This window comes from Drosophila ficusphila, unplaced genomic scaffold, assembly GCF_018152265.1.
Source record: "Drosophila ficusphila isolate 14025-0441.05 unplaced genomic scaffold, ASM1815226v1 contig_791, whole genome shotgun sequence".
Lineage (NCBI taxonomy): Eukaryota > Metazoa > Arthropoda > Insecta > Diptera > Drosophilidae > Drosophila > Drosophila ficusphila.
The window spans coordinates 18,370,575-18,390,297 of NW_025064737.1; the positions used below are offsets into that span (position 1 = coordinate 18,370,575).

At 41.3% G+C, this 19,723-nt stretch overlaps 3 protein-coding genes and 1 pseudogene across 3 annotated transcripts; all 4 read left to right on the plus strand.

The window, feature by feature from the left end:
* Positions 1–1,772: 1,772 nt before the first annotated feature.
* LOC108091586 lies at positions 1,773–4,140 on the plus strand (annotated as a pseudogene).
* A 3,182-nt stretch (positions 4,141–7,322) lies between these two features.
* LOC108091587 (O-acyltransferase like protein-like) lies at positions 7,323–9,883 on the plus strand. Its single transcript, XM_017190862.2, has 9 exons — positions 7,323–7,593; positions 7,657–8,023; positions 8,075–8,148; positions 8,208–8,410; positions 8,469–8,581; positions 8,640–8,850; positions 8,909–9,090; positions 9,146–9,611; positions 9,677–9,883. The coding sequence occupies exons 1-9, from the start codon at positions 7,323–7,325 to the stop codon at positions 9,881–9,883; spliced, it is 2,094 nt and encodes a 697-aa protein (XP_017046351.2).
* Positions 9,884–10,998: 1,115 nt separating this feature from the next.
* Positions 10,999–13,598, plus strand: LOC108091594 (nose resistant to fluoxetine protein 6-like). Its single transcript, XM_017190869.2, has 9 exons — positions 10,999–11,269; positions 11,333–11,699; positions 11,751–11,824; positions 11,884–12,086; positions 12,146–12,258; positions 12,317–12,527; positions 12,587–12,768; positions 12,824–13,289; positions 13,354–13,598. The coding sequence occupies exons 1-9, from the start codon at positions 10,999–11,001 to the stop codon at positions 13,558–13,560; spliced, it is 2,094 nt and encodes a 697-aa protein (XP_017046358.2). The 3' UTR covers positions 13,561–13,598.
* Positions 13,599–15,714: 2,116 nt separating this feature from the next.
* Positions 15,715–19,342, plus strand: LOC122320765. The gene is made up of 2 exons (XM_043209191.1): positions 15,715–18,022; positions 18,076–19,342. The coding sequence occupies exon 1, from the start codon at positions 16,433–16,435 to the stop codon at positions 17,396–17,398; it is 966 nt and encodes a 321-aa protein (XP_043065126.1). The 5' UTR covers positions 15,715–16,432; the 3' UTR covers positions 17,399–18,022; positions 18,076–19,342.
* Positions 19,343–19,723: the final 381 nt, after the last annotated feature.

Sequence of the window (19,723 nt, forward strand, 5' to 3'; positions counted from 1 at the left end):
AAATATATATATAAATAATGGAAACAATTTATAACGTCGTATAGAGTTTTTTAATAACCCTTGAATCGAAATAAAAATGTCATTAAGATCCGACACCGTTATCATATAGCTGCCATAGGAAAGATCCTAAAATCTATATAGAAATAACGGAAATAAAATGATAACATCGTTGTTTTTCATCAGACAAGTATGATTTTAGGAATATAGAGTTTTCTAACGACTTTTGAATTACGAATTAAATTTTATTAAAATCTGACATCTATAGGTATTATTTAGCTGCGATATGAACAATAGTCGAAAATATGGAAAATGAATAGAAAAATCGTCATAGCTGATGTTGTTTAGCCTTTATGTATTTGCATATTTGATGATTGTACGGGTATATAAGCTTCCTTTTTTGTTTGGAGATAAATCTAAGGATCAGAAGGACAAATACGTACTTCTCGGACTATCAAGCGATGTGTTGTTTGAAGTGAATCATTTTATTTGTATCGCATAAATATCATTTGTTTCAGATGCTGGATTTCTGGTCGACTCTTGGGTTTACAGTCTTGTTTTCCTATTTGTTGTACCTATTAATAGAGGCTCCCATTGTTGGACTGGATAAGCCTGGCGAGGTTGTACCAACAACGAACATTTACCGGAGAATCCAATTGATGATGTTGAGCCGATTAAGCAAACAGAGCCCTCAGTTTCTGAACTGAATCAAATACTCAAACAAAAGCTGATAAGATAATTAATTTAGTTTGACGTTAATAAAACTAAAATCAATTAACTTGTTTCCTGATACGAGAAATTTTTTTACCATATACCATTTTACTTTGGGGGCTTTAAGAAAACGTGGCCCATTGATATAAAACGATTTATAACTATAAATAAGACATTCTCAAGTCACGTACAGGGTGCGCCATCTCGAGCTTCGGTATGAAAATATTAAATAACTTTGGAAAAAAACAAAAATTCATGGAAAATGTTTTACATTTATTTAGATTGATCCTTTACAATTCATTTGAGTTAGTTTTTGAACACAATATCGACTAAGTGACTTCCTTTGTTCTTGATGGCAAAAAGTGTCCTTTTTCGAGCATCTTCCATTACTTGCTTGAGCAATCGGCCACTATATTGGCCATTTCGGTGCGAATACTCTCCTTGAGCTCTGTGATGGTCTAGGGCTTGATTATGTATACCCCACAAAAAGAAATCCGGCGGGGTCAAGTCCGGCCAGTCGATATCGCCTCTTTTTGACACAACGCATCCAGGAATTTTGCTGCAAAAACTGCATGGTTTCGTTTGCTGTGTGACATGGGGCCCCGTCCTGCTGTAACCAGAAATTTTCTAGACCCTTCAAAAACTAACTCAAATGAATTGTAAAGGATCAATCTAAATAAACATAAAACATTTTCCATGAATTTTTGTTTTTTTCCAAAGTTATTCAATTTTTTCATACCGAAGCTCGAGATGGCGCACCCTGTATTGATAATATTTCTAAATTATAAAAACATTAAAAGTAATAGATTCTTTCTGGTACAATATGCATATTTCACCTATTCTTAATCTTCATCTGATTAAGTATCTATTAGTACTCCTGATATTTTGATTAACAGTTTCATACTGAGAATTTTAAAGATTAGCTCAACTGTCGTGTTCGAGGGAATCGTCTATCATACGACTTATCACGATTTGTTGTCGTAGACATTGCTTATCGGTGTATCATTCGCATATAAAAGGCTTCCCGAATTCGATGAGAAGTCATAAATAATAGTTAAGCCATAATGGCCAAAATACTCGGAGTGATTTTCCTCTGTGGGCTCGTGCTCATTAGTGCCTCGCAACCAAAAGAAGGCGATGTCCTGCCGGACTTCCAACAACTAAGTCAACTCAGATCCTTGGCATTTGAGTTTGCAGGACGCGTTCAGGATGTAAAACCCGAAGACTTAAACCTGCTCGATTCCCGAGTGCCAAGTCAGGAGGATCTGCTGTGTCTCAGTGATTTGGCCGCATTTATGACTGGTCTGCTAAGTGGTCAATACTGGGCACTGAAGAGTAAGTGATCTTTGAACCAAGGCAAGTACTTTTTTTATGACCATGTTATCAATTTTGCGTCAGTGCTCGATGCCTGGGGCTCCATACCTTCTGGCCTGCTCACTGGCAACACGTACGATCTGGGTCAGTTCGCAAGTGTCTCGCCATCAAAAAGGACACCAGCCAGGGCAGAACCATTCAGGGGAAGTACTGCTTTCTCTCAGTGTCGGCGGCGGCAGCGCTGGGAGTCCAGACCAGGAGGGTGGGAAATTTCAAGACCGCCACCTGTTTTCCGGCCTCCTGTTCGGCGAGTCACATGAACGCGTTTATGAGCCAACTAGTGAAGCAGTTCCTGAATACCACTTTTCCCAGCTCGGTCATGAGTATCAGCGAAAGCAGTTGCCAGACCAGCGAAAGTGAACCCTGGGATGGACTCACCATTTTTATTATGTAAGAGCGCAGACGTCTAAATCTTTTTCCGACTAACGCCTTTGATTATAGAGTGATGTTATCGGTGATGAGCTGCCTGGTAGCTTTGTTTACCTTGTGGGACTACTGTCTGGTTAAGAATCAGGGTGAGTTAACATAAAATTATCGATCCACATCTGTATTCTCAATGAATCCTCTGCTTTAGATCATCTTCCCACAATCGTAAAGGTATTTTCTGCAAGGGCAAATTCTAGAGCTCTATTTCGAATTGTAGCTGTCAATTCGAATCCGAATGTTATCGACTGTCTTAATGGTATTCGGTGCCTTTCCCTAATGTGGGTGATGTTTAGCCATCAATACACGGTGACTTTCTTTTCTGCGGACATAAATATTTTCCGTTTCGTTTCGGTGAGTTAAATACTTAATACTTTGTAAGAAAAGTGTTTTTTAACTATTTTATTTTAGTGGGCAGAGACACCCTATGCCAGTTTTATTTTGCATGGATTCTACTCAGTGGATTCGTTCTTTGTGATTGGTGGATTATTGGTGGCTATGGTTCCTTTGCGAATGATGGACAAGTAACTGAAAAAATACTATTTAATAGTTACTTTTACTTATAAACCAATTGCTTTCACACAACTATACAACCAATACGGTAGGTCAAAGTCAATATCAATCTTTAATATATATCAATAATTAATCTTTTGATTTTAGTGCATTGGACAATCTTGGTATCTGTCCTTGGATATGCAGATGTTCATTCTGTCTCCGATCCTGCTATTCTCCCTCTACAAATGGGGAAAGAAAGCTGCTGCTGGCATCTTTGTTCTCATTCTTTTACTATCTGTCTGTCTTTTTACCACCATAATGGTCAACGGCTACTCACTGATTTTGAAGTATGTGAAACTACAAACTTTTGCGAATCTTTTGTAACGAAACCTTTTTACTTAGGCAATATTCTGATGATGCCAACAATGATATGTACTTTGCAACACATAACCATGCAACTCCCTGGCTGATTGGCTTCCTCTTCGGATACTTCCTGCACTACAATAAGGGAAGGAAGTTCCAGCTAAGTTGGATGGCCGTGTGGGCAGGATGGATCCTCTGCCTGGCCATGATCTTCACCTCGATCTTCGCCATGTACCCGTATGCCAAGTGGAGTGCCGTTCCTTTGTCCACATTCGGGGAGGCCTCTTACTACACCCTCACCCGATTGGGATGGTCGATGGCCATTTGCTGGGTGGTCTTCGCCTGCATGCAGGGATACGGAGGACTAGCCAACAGCTTCCTCTCTTCGCCGCTGTGGCAGCCTCTCTCTAGGCTCTCTTACTCCGTCTTCCTTTTTCACTTGTTCATTGAGGAGATGAACGGCAGAAATGGAAGGACGAATGGTTACTTCTCAGACTACACAATTGTAGGTTTTAAAAAGCAACTAGAAGTTTGCAGTTCAATTTTTAATATTAACTCTTTTTATTATAGATGCGCAACTTCTGGACAACTATGGGATTCACATGCTTGATGGCTTACGTAATGCACATCCTCATTGAGGCTCCTTTCGGTGGACTTGATCTCTTCTTGCGACCGAAACCCAAGAGCCCTGCCTTTGTCAAACAAAAATCCCAAGTAGACAACGGAAACAGTAATCTAGAAGAACATAAAGTAACGACTCCAACTTCTGCTGCATAGGTATCAGAAATGCGCAAAATCTTATTAGTTGTAGTAATTTATATTTTAAGTGTAGGAAAATAAATTTAAATAACTTTGGCTCAAATTTAAGTTGGCTGTAGTGAATGAAAGGGGGTTCTTTTTTCCTGATTCCAGACTAAGAAAGACATTTATCTACGACTTCTACTGAATCACAAAGTAGGGGTTTTAGTTGACTGAATGAAAGATATTGAAGTACCTATTAATTATTTAGCTTGGGTCTCTCGTTGCAAAAGCAGATGTACTTTTAAACCCACACCCACGCAGCTCCTTGGCTCATTCGATCTTCGCGCTCTATCCGATCCGCGATACAGGAACTCCGTGATGTTGACCACTTTGGAATTGTCATTCTACTACACTCTCACCCGAGTTGGTTGGCCGATGGCCATTTTTTGGGTAGTCTTCACCCGCATGCAAGGATACGGAGGACTGGCCAGTAGTTTCCTCTCCTTTCCGCTGTGGCAAACTCTCGTATTCGGGGTACATCTGGCACAGTTTCATACAGGAGATAAACCAAAGGATCACAAGGACAAATTCTTACTTCTCTCTGTAAAGTGGTATGTCATTTGTGGTGAATCATTTTATTTGTATCGCTTATATATCATTAATCGTGGTTAAATGTATCTCTTAGTATGACTGTTCCTCTATTCACGCTTTACAAAGTATTCAATTGAAAAATTCAATTTTCATAATGGTTGAGAGGTTAGGTTGTTGATTTAAAATAATTTTTCATAATTATTTACTATTGAAAAAATTATTTTCTATCAGAATCTCAACAAATTACGTAAAAGAAATGATATAGTCTCGATAAAGATTGAAGTTCCGTTTGTTTCTAAATGAAAAATTATCAAAAAAATTTTCCTGATTCCATATTATCAAATTTAGACTTGTGTATTGTGTAGTTTGTTTTCTAATGAACTCTATTTCATTAAAGTGCACTCGTCTAATGAGTTCAATAAATGTTTTTCGCAGAATACGGACGATATTGAACAAAAGGATATTGAACTGACAAAAGGTCGCCCCAAGAATCGTCTTCGCCAACTCGGAATGATGCCGACCTTCAATGTGCCGAGTCCTCTCACATCGACGCTGCTCTGAAAAATTTGCAGAATAAGAAGATTTGCAACCGTGATATCGCGACTGTCAGTCTCCGTAATTTGAAAACTAGTCAACTAGTTACCAAACCATTTCGTTACTGGAAGAATGCAAGGGAAGCTTTTTCACGCAGAAACTGATTACCATAAAGAAGCAGTGGCAGGCATTGAAAGGTTACGAGACATACGACATGGAGTCCTGAAAGGAATAGACGTTCTGCTCTTCGTTCTGCTCTTCGTTCTGCTCTTCGAGGCTCTTCGAGGCTACAGAGACTATGGACCTTTACTCCGCTCAATCAATATAGAAAGTGATGATGTAAAGAACGATAACGACGTAAATTTTCGGGCTATTTTAAGCTATCGTGCTGAAATCGATAATGATCTAAAGCTAGGTACACACGATGCAAACAATTTGCAGCAAGTTGATTGCTGCGCCCAAATTTGCTCGTATAAACACGAGTGAAAACATTTTGCTGCAAACAAAGAACTTGCACAGTTTTTTTGCAGCAATATTTTTTGCTTGTCGTCTGTATACATTTTAAGAAACAGACTTTTTTCTTTAGCAAAAAATGCAACACATATCAGCAAAACAACCCAGAATGAAATAATCCAGGTGAGTTACAATTTGATTAGGAATAAAATTGTTCAAAGCGCAGTCTTGGCAGATGGTACCACTGATGCTGCTGGTATTGATCAGTTCTCGATTTGTGTCCGATATGTAGACCCTTCCACATCAAAACTTCGTGAGGTTTTTTTGGGATTTATGGAAGTGAAAGACGTTTTTGGGCAAGGTCTAGCCAACACTATCAAGACATATCTCTTAGATGCAGGTCTAGATTGCTCAAATTTTTGAAGATGTACAAAATGTGTGTACACATAACGACATCGAAATGAAGAAACCTCGTGTCAACAGTCGTCAAACAGGAAGATGCAACGTCGTTGCTGAATCTGTCGAGGATTACTACAGAATCCCATTTTACATCCCATTCATCGATACATACATAAATCATCTTCAAAGTCGTTTAGCAAAACACAAATTAGTTCCCGAAAAATGATTTCGGTGTTGATAATTATACGAGTTTTATGCTACGGTTCTTGACTGTTCTGAAAATGGGTTCGTATCAGAAGTTAAGAAGTGGAGAAGGCGAGTTGAAGATCGGAAGATAAAAATGTTTTCGAAGCACTTGATGTAAGGATCATTTTCAAATAACTACATTTTATGAGTTAACTTACATGTCGATTTTTTCAGTTGGTTAATAGCGAGGCTTTTCCTAACGTGACTACAATACTTCGTATTCTAGCAGTTTTACCAGTTTCAACTGCGACGCCAGTACAATTGGCCTAGGGCGGTTAAATGGGCTTGCATCATTAAATATTCATTACGACATTCCACTTACTCTTAATAAAATACTTGATGAATTTTTCAAAAAACCTCGTAGATTGTAACAGGGGGTTAATTGTGATGATATAATTTGGATATATTATTATATTATAATATTTATGTCTGTAAAAACCTTTTCCCCACTTTAAAAAGAATAAGGCTTGGCCTTTTGTTGAGAAATTATTGCCAAACCTCATATGGAACATGAGGAACATTTTTGATCAATTGATCTGCATGGAATTGGCTGGGTTCGATTTCCTGTTGGGTTTAGTTTTGGGTAAAATTGGCCGATGTCGATTCGGTTTTTTGGTAAAGGTTTGAACCCCCAAAAGCCCCCGTAAATCCGCCACTGACTCCAACACAAGCTGATTAGATAAATAATTTTTTTGTACTTTAGTAAAACAAAAGCAAAACACATGTTTCCTGATACAAGACAATTTATTACCATATAAGGTGATACAATATGCATAATCTTCATCCGATTCAGTACCTATTAGCACTCTTGATGTTTTGATTAACAATTTCATACCGCATATTTCAAAGAGTGGCTTATCTGTCGTGTTCGATGGAATCGATCATCATATGACTAATCACGTTTTGTTGTCGTAGACATTGCTTATCGGTGTCTCATTCGCATATAAAAGGCTTCCCGAATTCGATGAGAAGTCATAAAAAATAGTTAAGCCATAATGGCCAAAATACTCGGAGTGATTTTCCTCTGTGGGCTCGTGCTCATTAGTGCCTCGCAACCAAAAGAAGGCGATGTCCTGCCGGAGTTCCAAAAACTAAGTCAACTCAGATCCTTGGCATTTGAGTTTGCAGGACGCGTTCAGGATGTAAAACCCGAAGACTTAAACCTGCTCGATTCCCGAGTGCCAAGTCAGGAGGATCTGCTGTGCCTCAGTGATTTGGCCGCATTTATGACTGGTCTGCAAAGTGGTCAATACTGGGCACTGAAGAGTAAGTGATCTTTGAACCGAGGCGAGTACTTTTTTTATGACCATGTTATCATTATTGCATCAGTGCTAGATGCCTGGGGTTCCATACCTTCTGGCCTGCTCACTGGCAACATGTACGATCTGGGTCAGTTCGACGAGTGTCTCGCCATCAAAAAGGACACCAGCCAGGGCAGAACCATTCAGGGGAAGTACTGCTTTCTCTCAGTGTCGGCGGCGGCAGCGCTTGGAGTCCAGACCAGGATGGTGGGAAATTTCAAGACCGCCACCTGTTTTCCGGCCTCCTGTTCGGCGAGTCACATGAACGCGTTTGTGGGCCAACTGGTGAAGCAGTTCCTGAATACCACTTTCCCCAGCTCGGTCATGAGTATCAGCGAAAGCAGTTGCCAGACCAGCGAAAGTGAACCTTGGGATGGACTCACCATTTTTATGATGTAAGTGTGTAGACGTCTTAATCTTTTCCCGACTAACGCCTTTGATTAAAGAGTGATGTTGTTGGTGATGGGCTGCCTGGTAGCTTTGTTTACTTTGTGGGACTACTGTCTGGTCAAGAATCAGGGTGAGTTAACATAAAATTATCGATCCGCACCTGTTTTCACAATGAATCGTTCACTTTAGATGATCTTCCCACAATCGTAAAGGTATTTTCCGCGAGGGCAAATTCTAGAGCTCTATTTCGAATCGTGCCAGTAGAGTCGAATCCGAATGTTATTGACTGTATTAGTGGTATTCGGTGCCTGTCCCTTATGTGGGTGATGTTCAGTCACCAATACATCTTAACCTTACTTTCTGCGGACATAAATATTTTTCATTTCGTTTCGGTGAGTTAAATTTTTTAACACTTTTTAAGAGAAGTATTTTTGAAGTATTTTATTTTAGTGGGCAGAGACACCTTATGCTAGTTTTATTTTGCATGGATTTTACTCAGTGGATTCGTTCTTTGTGCTTGGTGGATTATTGGTGGCTATGATTCCTTTGCGAATGATGGACAAGTAATTGATAAATACTATTTATTAGTTACTTTTACTTATAAACCAATTTCTCTCACAGAACCAAGGGCAAACTGAACGTACCACTTATGTACCTACATCGATTAATTAGAATTGTTCCACTTTTGGCCTTTGCTATCGTTGTTTACATGAAACTTATGACTCTCATAGCAGGCGGACCACTTTTTTCAGGTGGATATTCTGGAAAGACAGTCTGTGAAAATGGTTGGTATTGGACTTTGCTCTTCGTGAACAACTATACAACCAATATGGTAAGTCAAACTCTTTTTGAGTCTTTAATAAAATATAATTATTATTTTTTTAATTTAGTGCATTGGACCATCTTGGTATCTGTCCTTGGATATGCAGATGTTCATTCTGTCTCCGATCCTGCTGTTCTCCCTTTATAAATGGGGAAAGAAAGCTGCTGCTGGCATCTTTGTTCTCATTCTTTTACTATCTGTCTGTCTTTTTACCACCATAATGGTCAACGGCTATTCAATGATTTTGAAGTATGTAAATCTGCACACTATTGTGCTTCTTCTTTAACAAACCCTTTTGACCTAGGCAATATACTGCCGGTGCTATCGATAATATGTACTTAGCGACTCATAACCATGCAAGACCCTGGCTTGTTGGCTTCCTCTTCGGATACTTTCTGCACTACAATAAGGGAAGGAAGTTCCAAGTGAGTTGGATGGCCGTGTGGGCGGGATGGATCCTCTGCTTGGCCATGATCTTCACCTCGATCTTCGCCATGTACCCGTATGCCAAGTGGAGGGCCGTTCCTTTGTCCACCTTCGGGGAGGCCTCTTACTACACCCTCACCCGATTGGGCTGGTCGATGGCCATTTGCTGGGTGGTCTTCGCCTGCATGCAGGGATACGGAGGACTGGCCAACAGCTTCCTCTCCTCCCCGCTTTGGCAGCCCCTCTCCAGGCTCTCCTACTCCATTTTCCTCTTTCACATGTTCATTCAGGAGATGAACGCCAGAAACGGCAGGACGAATGGTTACTTCTCAGACTACACAATTGTAGGTTTCAAAAAGCAACTAGAAGTTTGCAGTTAAATTTTTAATATTAACTCTATTTATTATAGATGCGCAACTTCTGGTCAACTTTGGGATTCACATGCTTGTTTGCTTACGTAATGCACATTCTCATTGAGGCACCTTTCGGTGGACTGGATCTCTTCTTGCGACCGAAACCCAAGAGCCCTAACTTTATCAAACAAGAATCCCAAGTAGACAACGGAAACAGTAATCTAAAAGAAACTAAAATAACGACTCCAACTTCTGCTGCATAGGTATAAGAAATGTGTAATTTATATTTTAAGTGTAGGAAAATAAATGTAAATAACTTTGGCTCAAATTAAGTTGGCTGTAGTGAATGATCCTGATTCCAGAATGAGAAAGACATGTATCTACGACTACTACCCAATCACAAAGTAAGTGTTTTAGTTGACTGAATGAAAGAAATTGAAGTAACTTTTTCTTACCCAGTTTGGATCTCTCGTTGCAAAAGCAGATGTACTTTTAAACCCAAGATGTACTTTTAAATCATTCGATCTTCGCGCTCTATCCGATCCGCGATACAGGAACTCCGTGATGTTGATCACTTTCTCCAAACTCTCGTATTCGGTGAACATTTGGCACAGTTTCATACAGGAGATACAAATACGTACTTCTCGGACTTCTCGGATCATTTTATTTGTATGGCTTAAATAACAATTTTTTCAGATACTGCATTCCTGGAAAAGTCTTGGATTTACAGTCTTATTTTCCCATGTCCTGAATCTTATAATCGAGGCTTCCATTGGAGGACTGGACTTTCTTTTACGTCCCCAAAAAATCAAATGTGCAAAGATTGTACAAACTACGAACTCTGAATAGTTTTCGGAGAATCCGATAGATGATGTTGACCTGATTAAGCAAAGAGAAACTGAGGGAACTGAATCAAATACTGAAATACGAACTGATTAGATAATTAAATTTGTTGTACTTTATTAAAAGAAAAGCAATACACGTGTTTCCTGATACAAGACAATTTATTACCATACAAATTTTTACTTTGGGGGTTTTAAGATAGCATTGTCCATTGATAGAAAACGATTTATAACAATAAATAAGGAATTGTGAAATTTTAAAAATGGTAAAATTTTTACATTTCTGCTGATACAATATGCATAATTCACTTATTTTTAATCTTCATCCGATTAAGTAGCTATAAGTAATCTTGATGTTTTGGTTAACAATTTCATACTGAGAATTTTAAAGATAAGCTTATCTGTCGTGGTCAATGGAATCGACCATCCATGACTAATCACGATTTGTTGTCGTAGACTGTGCTTATCGGAGTCTTATTCGTATATAAAAGGCTTCCTGAATTCGATGAGAAATCATTATTAACAGTCAAGCCACAATGGCCAAAATACTCGGAGTGATTTTCCTCTGTGGGCTCGCGCTCATTAGTGCCTCGCAACCAAAAGAAAGCGATGTCCTGCCGGAGTTCCAAAAACTAAGTCAACTCAGATCCTTGGCATTTGAGTTTGCAGGACGCATTCAGGATGTAAAACCCGAAGACTTAAACCTCCTCGATACCCGAGCGGCAAGTCAGGAGGATCTGCTGTGCCTCAGTGATTTGGCCGCATTTATGACTGGTCTGCAAAGTGGTCAATACTGGGCACTGAAGAGTAAGTGATCTTTGAACCGAGGCGAGTACTTTTTTTATGACCATGTTATCATTATTGCATCAGTGCTAGATGCCTGGGGTTCCATACCTTCTGGCCTGCTCACTGGCAACATGTACGATCTGGGTCAGTTCGACGAGTGTCTCGCCATCAAAAAGGACACCAGCCAGGGCAGAACCATTCAGGGGAAGTACTGCTTTCTCTCAGTGTCGGCGGCGGCAGCGCTTGGAGTCCAGACCAGGATGGTGGGAAATTTCAAGACCGCCACCTGTTTTCCGGCCTCCTGTTCGGCGAGTCACATGAACGCGTTTGTGGGCCAACTAGTGAAGCAGTTCCTGAATACCACTTTCCCCAGCTCGGTCATGAGTATCAGCGAAAGCAGTTGCCAGACCAGCGAAAGTGAACCCTGGGATGGACTCACCATTTTTATGATGTAAGTGTGTAGACGTCTTAATCTTTTCCCGACTAACGCCTTTGATTATAGAGTGATGTTATCGGTGATGGGCGGCCTGGTAGCTTTGTTTACGTTGTGGGACTACTGTCTGGTCAAGAATCAGGGTGAGTTAACATAAAATTATCGATCCGTACCTGTTTTCACAATGAATCGTTTGCTTTAGATCATCTCCCCACAATCGTAAAGGTATTTTCCGCGAGGGCAAACTCTAGAGCTCTATTTCGAATTGTGCCAGTTAAGTCGAATCCGAATGTTATTGACTGTATTAATGGAATTCGGTGCCTGTCGCTTATGTGGGTGGTGTTCAGTCATCAGTACATCATGACTTTATTATCGGCTGACATAAATATTTTCCGTTTCGTTTCGGTGAGTTGAATACTTAATACTTTGTATGAGAAGTATTTTTAAAGTATTTTTTGTTTTAGTGGGCAGAGGCACCTTATTCTAGTTTCATTTTGCATGGATTTTACTCAGTGGATTCGTTCTTTGTACTTGGTGGATTATTGGTGGCTATGATTCCTTTGCGAATGATGGACAAGTAAGTAAAAAAAACTATTTTACAATAATAAGTACTTAAAAACAAATTACTTTTACAGAACCAAGGGCAAACTAAACGTACCACTTATGTACCTACATCGATTAATCCGAATTGTCCCACTTTTGGCCTTTGCTATCGTTGTCCACATGAAACTCATGACTCTCATATCAGGCGGACCACTTTTTGCCAGTGGATACTCAGGAAAGGCGACCTGTGAAAATGGTTGGTATTGGACTTTGCTCTTCGTGAACAACTATACAAACAATACGGTAGGTCAATATCATTATTAATCTTTGATATATATCAATAATTTATTTTTTGATTTCAGTGCATTGGACAATCTTGGTATCTGTCCTTGGATATGCAGATGTTCATTCTGTCTCCGATCCTGCTGTTCTCCCTCTACAAATGGGGAAAGAAAGCGGCTGCTGGCATCTTTGTTCTCATTCTTTTACTATCTGTCTGTCTTTTTACCACCATAATGGTCAACGATTACTCGATGATTTTGAAGTATGTAAAACTACAAACTTATGTGAATCTTTTTTAATGAAACCTTATTACTTAGGCAATTTTCTTCTGATGCCAACAAAGATATGTACTTTGCGACCCATAACCATGCAACTCCCTGGCTGATTGGCTTCCTCTTCGGATACTTTCTGCACTACAATAAGGGAAGGAAATTCCAGCTGAGTTGGATGTTCGTGTGGGCGGGATGGATCCTCTGCCTGGCTATGATCTTCACCTCGATCTTCGCCATGTACCCGTATGCCAAGTGGAGCGCCGTTCCTTTGTCCACCTTCGGGGAGGCCTCTTACTACACCCTCACCCGAGTGGGTTGGTCGATGGCCGTTTGCTGGGTGGTCTTCGCCTGCATGCAGGGATACGGAGGACTGGCCAACAGCTTCCTCTCCTCCCCGCTGTGGCAGCCTCTCTCTAGGCTCTCCTACTCCATCTACCTCTTCCACATGTTCATTCAGGAGATGAACGCCAGAAACGGCAGGACGAATGGTTACTTCTCAGACTACACAATTGTAGGTTTCAAAAAGCAACTAGAAGTTTGCAGTTCAATTTTTAATATTAATTATTTTCCTACAGATGCGCAATTTCTGGACAACCATGGGATTCTCATGCTTGATGGCTTACGTAATGCACATTCTCATTGAGGCACCTTTTGGTGGACTGGATCTTTTCCTGAGACCGAAACCCAAGAATCCTGCCTTTGTCAAACAGAAATCCCAATTGGACAACGGACACAGTAATCTTGAAGAAACTAAAGTACCGACTCCAACTTCTGCTGCGTAGAACGTGATATAAAGCTTGCGAAATCTTAATAGCTGTAGTAATTTATATTTTAAATTTAGTAAAATAAATGTAAATAATTTTTTCAAATTTAAGTAACCAGTATTTCCTGAGTGGGGCTCTTTTCTCATGACTCCTGACTGAGTAAGACATTTATCTACGACTCCTACGCTTCCGACTGATGGTTGCAAAGCCCACATTAGAAGCCATTGGTTGCATGTCCCGTGTAAATTTAGGGCTGGTAACAAACGGAGAACTTCTTGACTCGCGTCGACTTCGCTTAGCCCGATGCCATAAACTACGTGCAACGGCAGTGCAACTCCAACACCGCTCCAGGTTTATGAGGGTCGTGTCAAAATAATATTCAGCAATGACCTTTACCACACGATAATACCATCTTGCAAGGGTCGAGTCTAAATTGCATTCAGTAATGACCTTTACCACATGACAAAATCGCCAATCGATTGATCGCGTTAAGCTTTTTTTGGCATTATGGCATTTTGCAGGACGCTCGTATACGTCCACCCTCCCTCTTTTCCTCTGATCGCCGCACGCAACGGACATCTCTCGCAGTGATTAAATCTTAAAACTTCAAAAAGTGAATATTAAATATTTGAATTGTTTGTACTGCAACAAGAGAGACCCGATTAACCCCAACTGGGAAAACCTTCAGCCGATCCCACGATCTGTGACGTGTAGAAAAGTGAAGTCAAGGAATTTGGGAATTCCCGGAATTTTGCGAATTCTAGGAATCGGTGAATTCGAGGAAACTGCTTCTGTCAACGGTAAGCCAGTGAACGGCTAAAGGCCTAGTGATTTAAACTAGTGTTTTTACAAGGGCGGAATTCCAAGAACGCCGGAGACGCCGAATTTGAGGAGGGACTTCTCCAGACGCCTGGCGCGTCACATCGTCGCCATACTTAGGCGATCGCATACAAGCACAACGCTGCACACGCGTGATCGTATACACGCACATAGCTGCACACGCGCGATCGCACACGCACATCGCTGCACGAGGGCGAAAGCACGCACATCGCCGCGTGAAGGCGAAGGCGCCATCTTGCATCCGCGCTCGTGCGAAAGCGCACACACTCATCGTGATCAGAACGCACATCCGCGCGCCCAAGGCGCCATCTTGCATCTGCGCACACAAGCGCAAACGCCTGCTGCGCACACAAGCGCAAACGCCTTCGGCTCACAAGAACGCCGCATACAGGCGAACGTCGACGACGATCGACACGATCGTTCGGGCCCGCCTGGATCTCTAATTGGAACTTTTTGTATCGTATACATAAATTTTATTTTGCTACTTTAAACTCGTAAAACATGTACTTATAAACCTCTTCGACCCCGTTATAGTTTTATGGTGCAGCAGTAGAGGATTATATATTCGCCTTTTTCTTTCATAAAACAGCAACCACAACAACACCGTCAACAGGCCTGCTGACTTCGTTGGAATTGTCGTGAGTACGGCATAGCCGTGTAATCTCTTGTATTTTCGTATATTTTTGGCCATATATATATATTTCCTATTGCTTGCAACCCTTGAATAAATTTATGGAGTAAATGTGAGAAATCATTTAAAGTTAGGAACCCTTCTAATTTTGATACCTTTCCTTTTCTTTTCGAAGTTATAAACAAACACATATCGATAGGTGATAAGCTTTTCTTAAATATTGTTAATTAGATTTAAGGTTAGGTTAAAATTCCAACATGTATATTATCGCTTTTCTTTCGTTTTCTTTATAATTATATTATATTAACCATGAATTAAAAGTAGTATTCTTGGAGGGCAAAGTTTTGGAAATGTAGCATAGCAGTTGATAAAGGGGTGGAATCTTCTCAGATTCTACTGGTAGGGTGGGTATAGAGGAGGCCATCACCATCTGGTCCTCCAACATCGATGGATACCTTTATTTTTCGTCCGATTCATAGCCGTTTGGTGTATGATCAGTTTTGGCCTTTTGTTTATCTCTGTCTACTATTTAATTCTGTAGCACCCCTGTTCTCTCTTAACACAAACCCACGCCACCTACCCTGAGCAGGCCGGACAAAATGTAGACAGAGCGTGTTGGGAGTGAGCAGCACTTGTGTGTGTGTTCGTTACAGAATTAATGGCGCCCAATCGTGAAGCCAGCGTAGCCTGATTCGGTTCTAGTCGTTGGACTCCCTAGCTTCCCGAAAATAGTATTTCCATCCAATGTTTTGAGTCGTAGTTTCAGTTGATAAATATATTCTCGTCTCGGATTTACTGGCAGTCTGGATAGTTTCAGACCCAGTCCAGCAGATATATTTATCATGTAATTTTTCGTTTTACTATCAGTTCGGAAGCCGAACATTATAGAAAACGAGCTCCACCTTAAGCAAATTTTTCTTAGGATTACTAGTTCTGGTGTTGATCGGTTCTAGGCCAGGAGAAATTGCTTAAGCCCACTATCTTACCTAAGTGGAATCGAGATTTGCTCTTGCTGGATAGTTTCGGCAAGTTCCTCTTTCACTGGGTGAGACATCACACAATTTTATTTCCATAGTAAATCAGTTTCCACATACAGTTTATATTATCCATCGATGTTAAATTCCTGCTTATGCTGCCTTCCAAACATAAGTCCCTCAATTATCGTCAGTTTTATCGTTTACCGTTAGATTTATCGCTTATCGTTTGACTTATCGCTTACCGTCAGACTTATCGTTTATCGCCAAATTTATCGCTTATCGTCAGAATTATCGCTTATCGTCAGACTTATCGCTTACCGTCAGTTTTATCGCCTACCGTCAGTTTTATCGCTTATCGTCAGACTTATCGCTTACCGTCAAATTTACCGTTTATCGCCTATTTCATTTGTAAGAATCTTTTAGAAAGTTCTAGAATATTAGAATGCCTTTAGTACGTAGTACAGAAAATTTGGTCTCACTTGAAAGTGAGGAAGAGATAGGGATTTGTCTCATTTGCAATGTCACAATTGCTTCAGCAGACCTGCACGAAACAGGCTGCAAACATTCTTTTCATGTAGCATGTATACAAAATTGGCTACGAACCGATTCCAATTGTCCCACTTGTTCCAAATCTATTGGATCTCAGAGCGATCCAGGCGCGAGCTCGAACAGTCACAGAATGACAACTAGATCGAATTCACGCGCGCTCATGGCAAACGCTAATGCAAATCAACAGGACTCTCAGTCGATTCCTCAACAACGAACGGAACAAGTAACTTCTCAGAACTCATCAGACGTAGACGAAAGTCGAATTCAGCAGTTAATCTCTCGTGCATTTGAGAGATTTCATGCACAACTTTCAATGGACATAACCAATCAGATCACTGATGCTTTTCAGCAACTAAATGAATCTACAATGGGTGCAAGCAATCAGCGTGTCGGCCATCAGGTCCAAAGAAATAATTCAGCTCATGCAGCTCATCCAAGCAACCCGGTTGGCTCGGAAGGAACTCTGACAAGTGGTCGAAGCGGCCGCAGCCCACACAGCGATCTATCAATCGATCGTCCAGACAAGATCTCAAACACTATTTCGAACTGGCGCATCAAGTTCAGTGACTCGCCAAGCGATATAACTATCGAATGTGAAAACAATGATGAAGAACACTCCGTCGATGATAACTCAACAGTTGACGAAGTCCGTGCCATCAAGGTGGCAGAAAAGCTAACCTGCTGGAATTGTGACGCCAAGGGTCACAGGTACCATGATTGTCGTAAACCTCGCCGCATCTTCTGTTATGGTTGCGGTACACCAGATACGTACAAACCCGACTGTGCCAAATGCGCATCAGCTTCGGAAAACTCCAAAGCGGATGTCCGTCTAGTCTCGAAAAGGGACATCCGACACTAACCACGAATGCTAAAGAGCCGGTAAAGGTGTTGCAATCAGCTGATTCTTCAGTGTCACCACCAGTTACATCGGACATATCACCTCCCAGACATTTCATGCTAAGGACATCTGGTGATTGCATTTGGACCCTTTCTTCAGTTTCTATTTTAATCGCAGGGACTAAAATAGAATCTGTGGTTATGAGGGTCGTGTCAAAATAATATTCAGCAATGACCTTTACCACACGATAATACCATCTTGCAAGGGTCGAGTCTAAATTGCATTCAGTAATGACCTTTACCACATGACAAAATCGCCAATCGATTGATCGCGTTAAGCTTTTTTTGGCATTATGGCATTTTGCAGGACGCTCGTATACGTCCACTCTCTCTCTTTTCTTCTGATCGCCGAACGAAACGGACATCTCTCGCAGTGATTAAATCTTAAAACTTCAAAAAGTGAATATTAAATATTTGAATTGTTTGTACTGCAACAAGAGAGACCCGATTAACCCCAACTGGGAAAACCTTCAGCCGATCCCACGATCTGTGACGTGTAGAAAAGTGAAGTCAAGGAATTTGGGAATTCCCGGAATTTTGCGAATTCTAGGAATCGGTGAATTCGAGGAAACTGCTTCTGTCAACGGTAAGCCAGTGAACGGCTAAAGGCCTAGTGATTTAAACTAGTGTTTTTACAAGGGCGGAATTCCAAGAACGCCGGAGACGCCGAATTTGAGGAGGGACTTCTCCAGACGCCTGGCGCGTCACATCGTCGCCATACTTAGGCGATCGCATACAAGCACAACGCTGCACACGCGTGATCGTATACACGCACATAGCTGCACACGCGCGATCGCACACGCACATCGCTGCACGAGGGCGAAAGCACGCACATCGCCGCGTGAAGGCGAAGGCGCCATCTTGCATCCGCGCTCGTGCGAAAGCGCACACACTCATCGTGATCAGAACGCACATCCGCGCGCCCAAGGCGCCATCTTGCATCTGCGCACACAAGCGCAAACGCCTGCTGCGCACACAAGCGCAAACGCCTTCGGCTCACAAGAACGCCGCATACAGGCGAACGTCGACGACGATCGACACGATCGTTCGGGCCCGCCTGGATCTCTAATTGGAACTTTTTGTATCGTATACATAAATTTTATTTTGCTACTTTAAACTCGTAAAACATGTACTTATAAACCTCTTCGACCCCGTTATAGTTTTATGGTGCAGCAGTAGAGGATTATATATTCGCCTTTTTCTTTCATAAAACAGCAACCACAACAACACCGTCAACAGGCCTGCTGACTTCGTTGGAATTGTCGTGAGTACGGCATAGCCGTGTAATCTCTTGTATTTTCGTATATTTTTGGCCATATATATATATTTCCTATTGCTTGCAACCCTTGAATAAATTTATGGAGTAAATGTGAGAAATCATTTAAAGTTAGGAACCCTTCTAATTTTGATACCTTTCCTTTTCTTTTCGAAGTTATAAACAAACACATATCGATAGGTGATAAGCTTTTCTTAAATATTGTTAATTAGATTTAAGGTTAGGTTAAAATTCCAACATGTATATTATCGCTTTTCTTTCGTTTTCTTTATAATTATATTATATTAACCATGAATTAAAAGTAGTATTCTTGGAGGGCAAAGTTTTGGAAATGTAGCATAGCAGTTGATAAAGGGGTGGAATCTTCTCAGATTCTACTGGTAGGGTGGGTATAGAGGAGGCCATCACCATCTGGTCCTCCAACATCGATGGATACCTTTATTTTTCGTCCGATTCATAGCCGTTTGGTGTATGATCAGTTTTGGCCTTTTGTTTATCTCTGTCTACTATTTAATTCTGTAGCACCCCTGTTCTCTCTTAACACAAACCCACGCCACCTACCCTGAGCAGGCCGGACAAAATGTAGACAGAGCGTGTTGGGAGTGAGCAGCACTTGTGTGTGTGTTCGTTACAGGTTGCAACTGCAGCGAGTGGAGTGGAAAGGAGTGGAGTGTCTGCCACGGCCGACAAAGCGATCGGGGTCCGGATCCGAATTCGAATTCCCACTGCGCATATTTTATGGCAGTTACGCGGCTGCCGGGCAACTTAATTAGTGCCTGCTGGTGTGCTTCGACTCCGGGTTCGACTTCCATTGCCACAGCCACTTCCACTTCCACTGCCACATCCACTTCGATTGCGGCAGGGACAGCTGCATTGCACCTGACATTTAACATTATTACGCGGCGCCTCCGTCGAATACCGAATGAGTTGGCGGCCATTACTGGCAGCGGCTTAAAGTGGCGCTTCGGCGTTACTCGCGTTTAAGCGGTGTTAAGCTTAATGTGCACCACA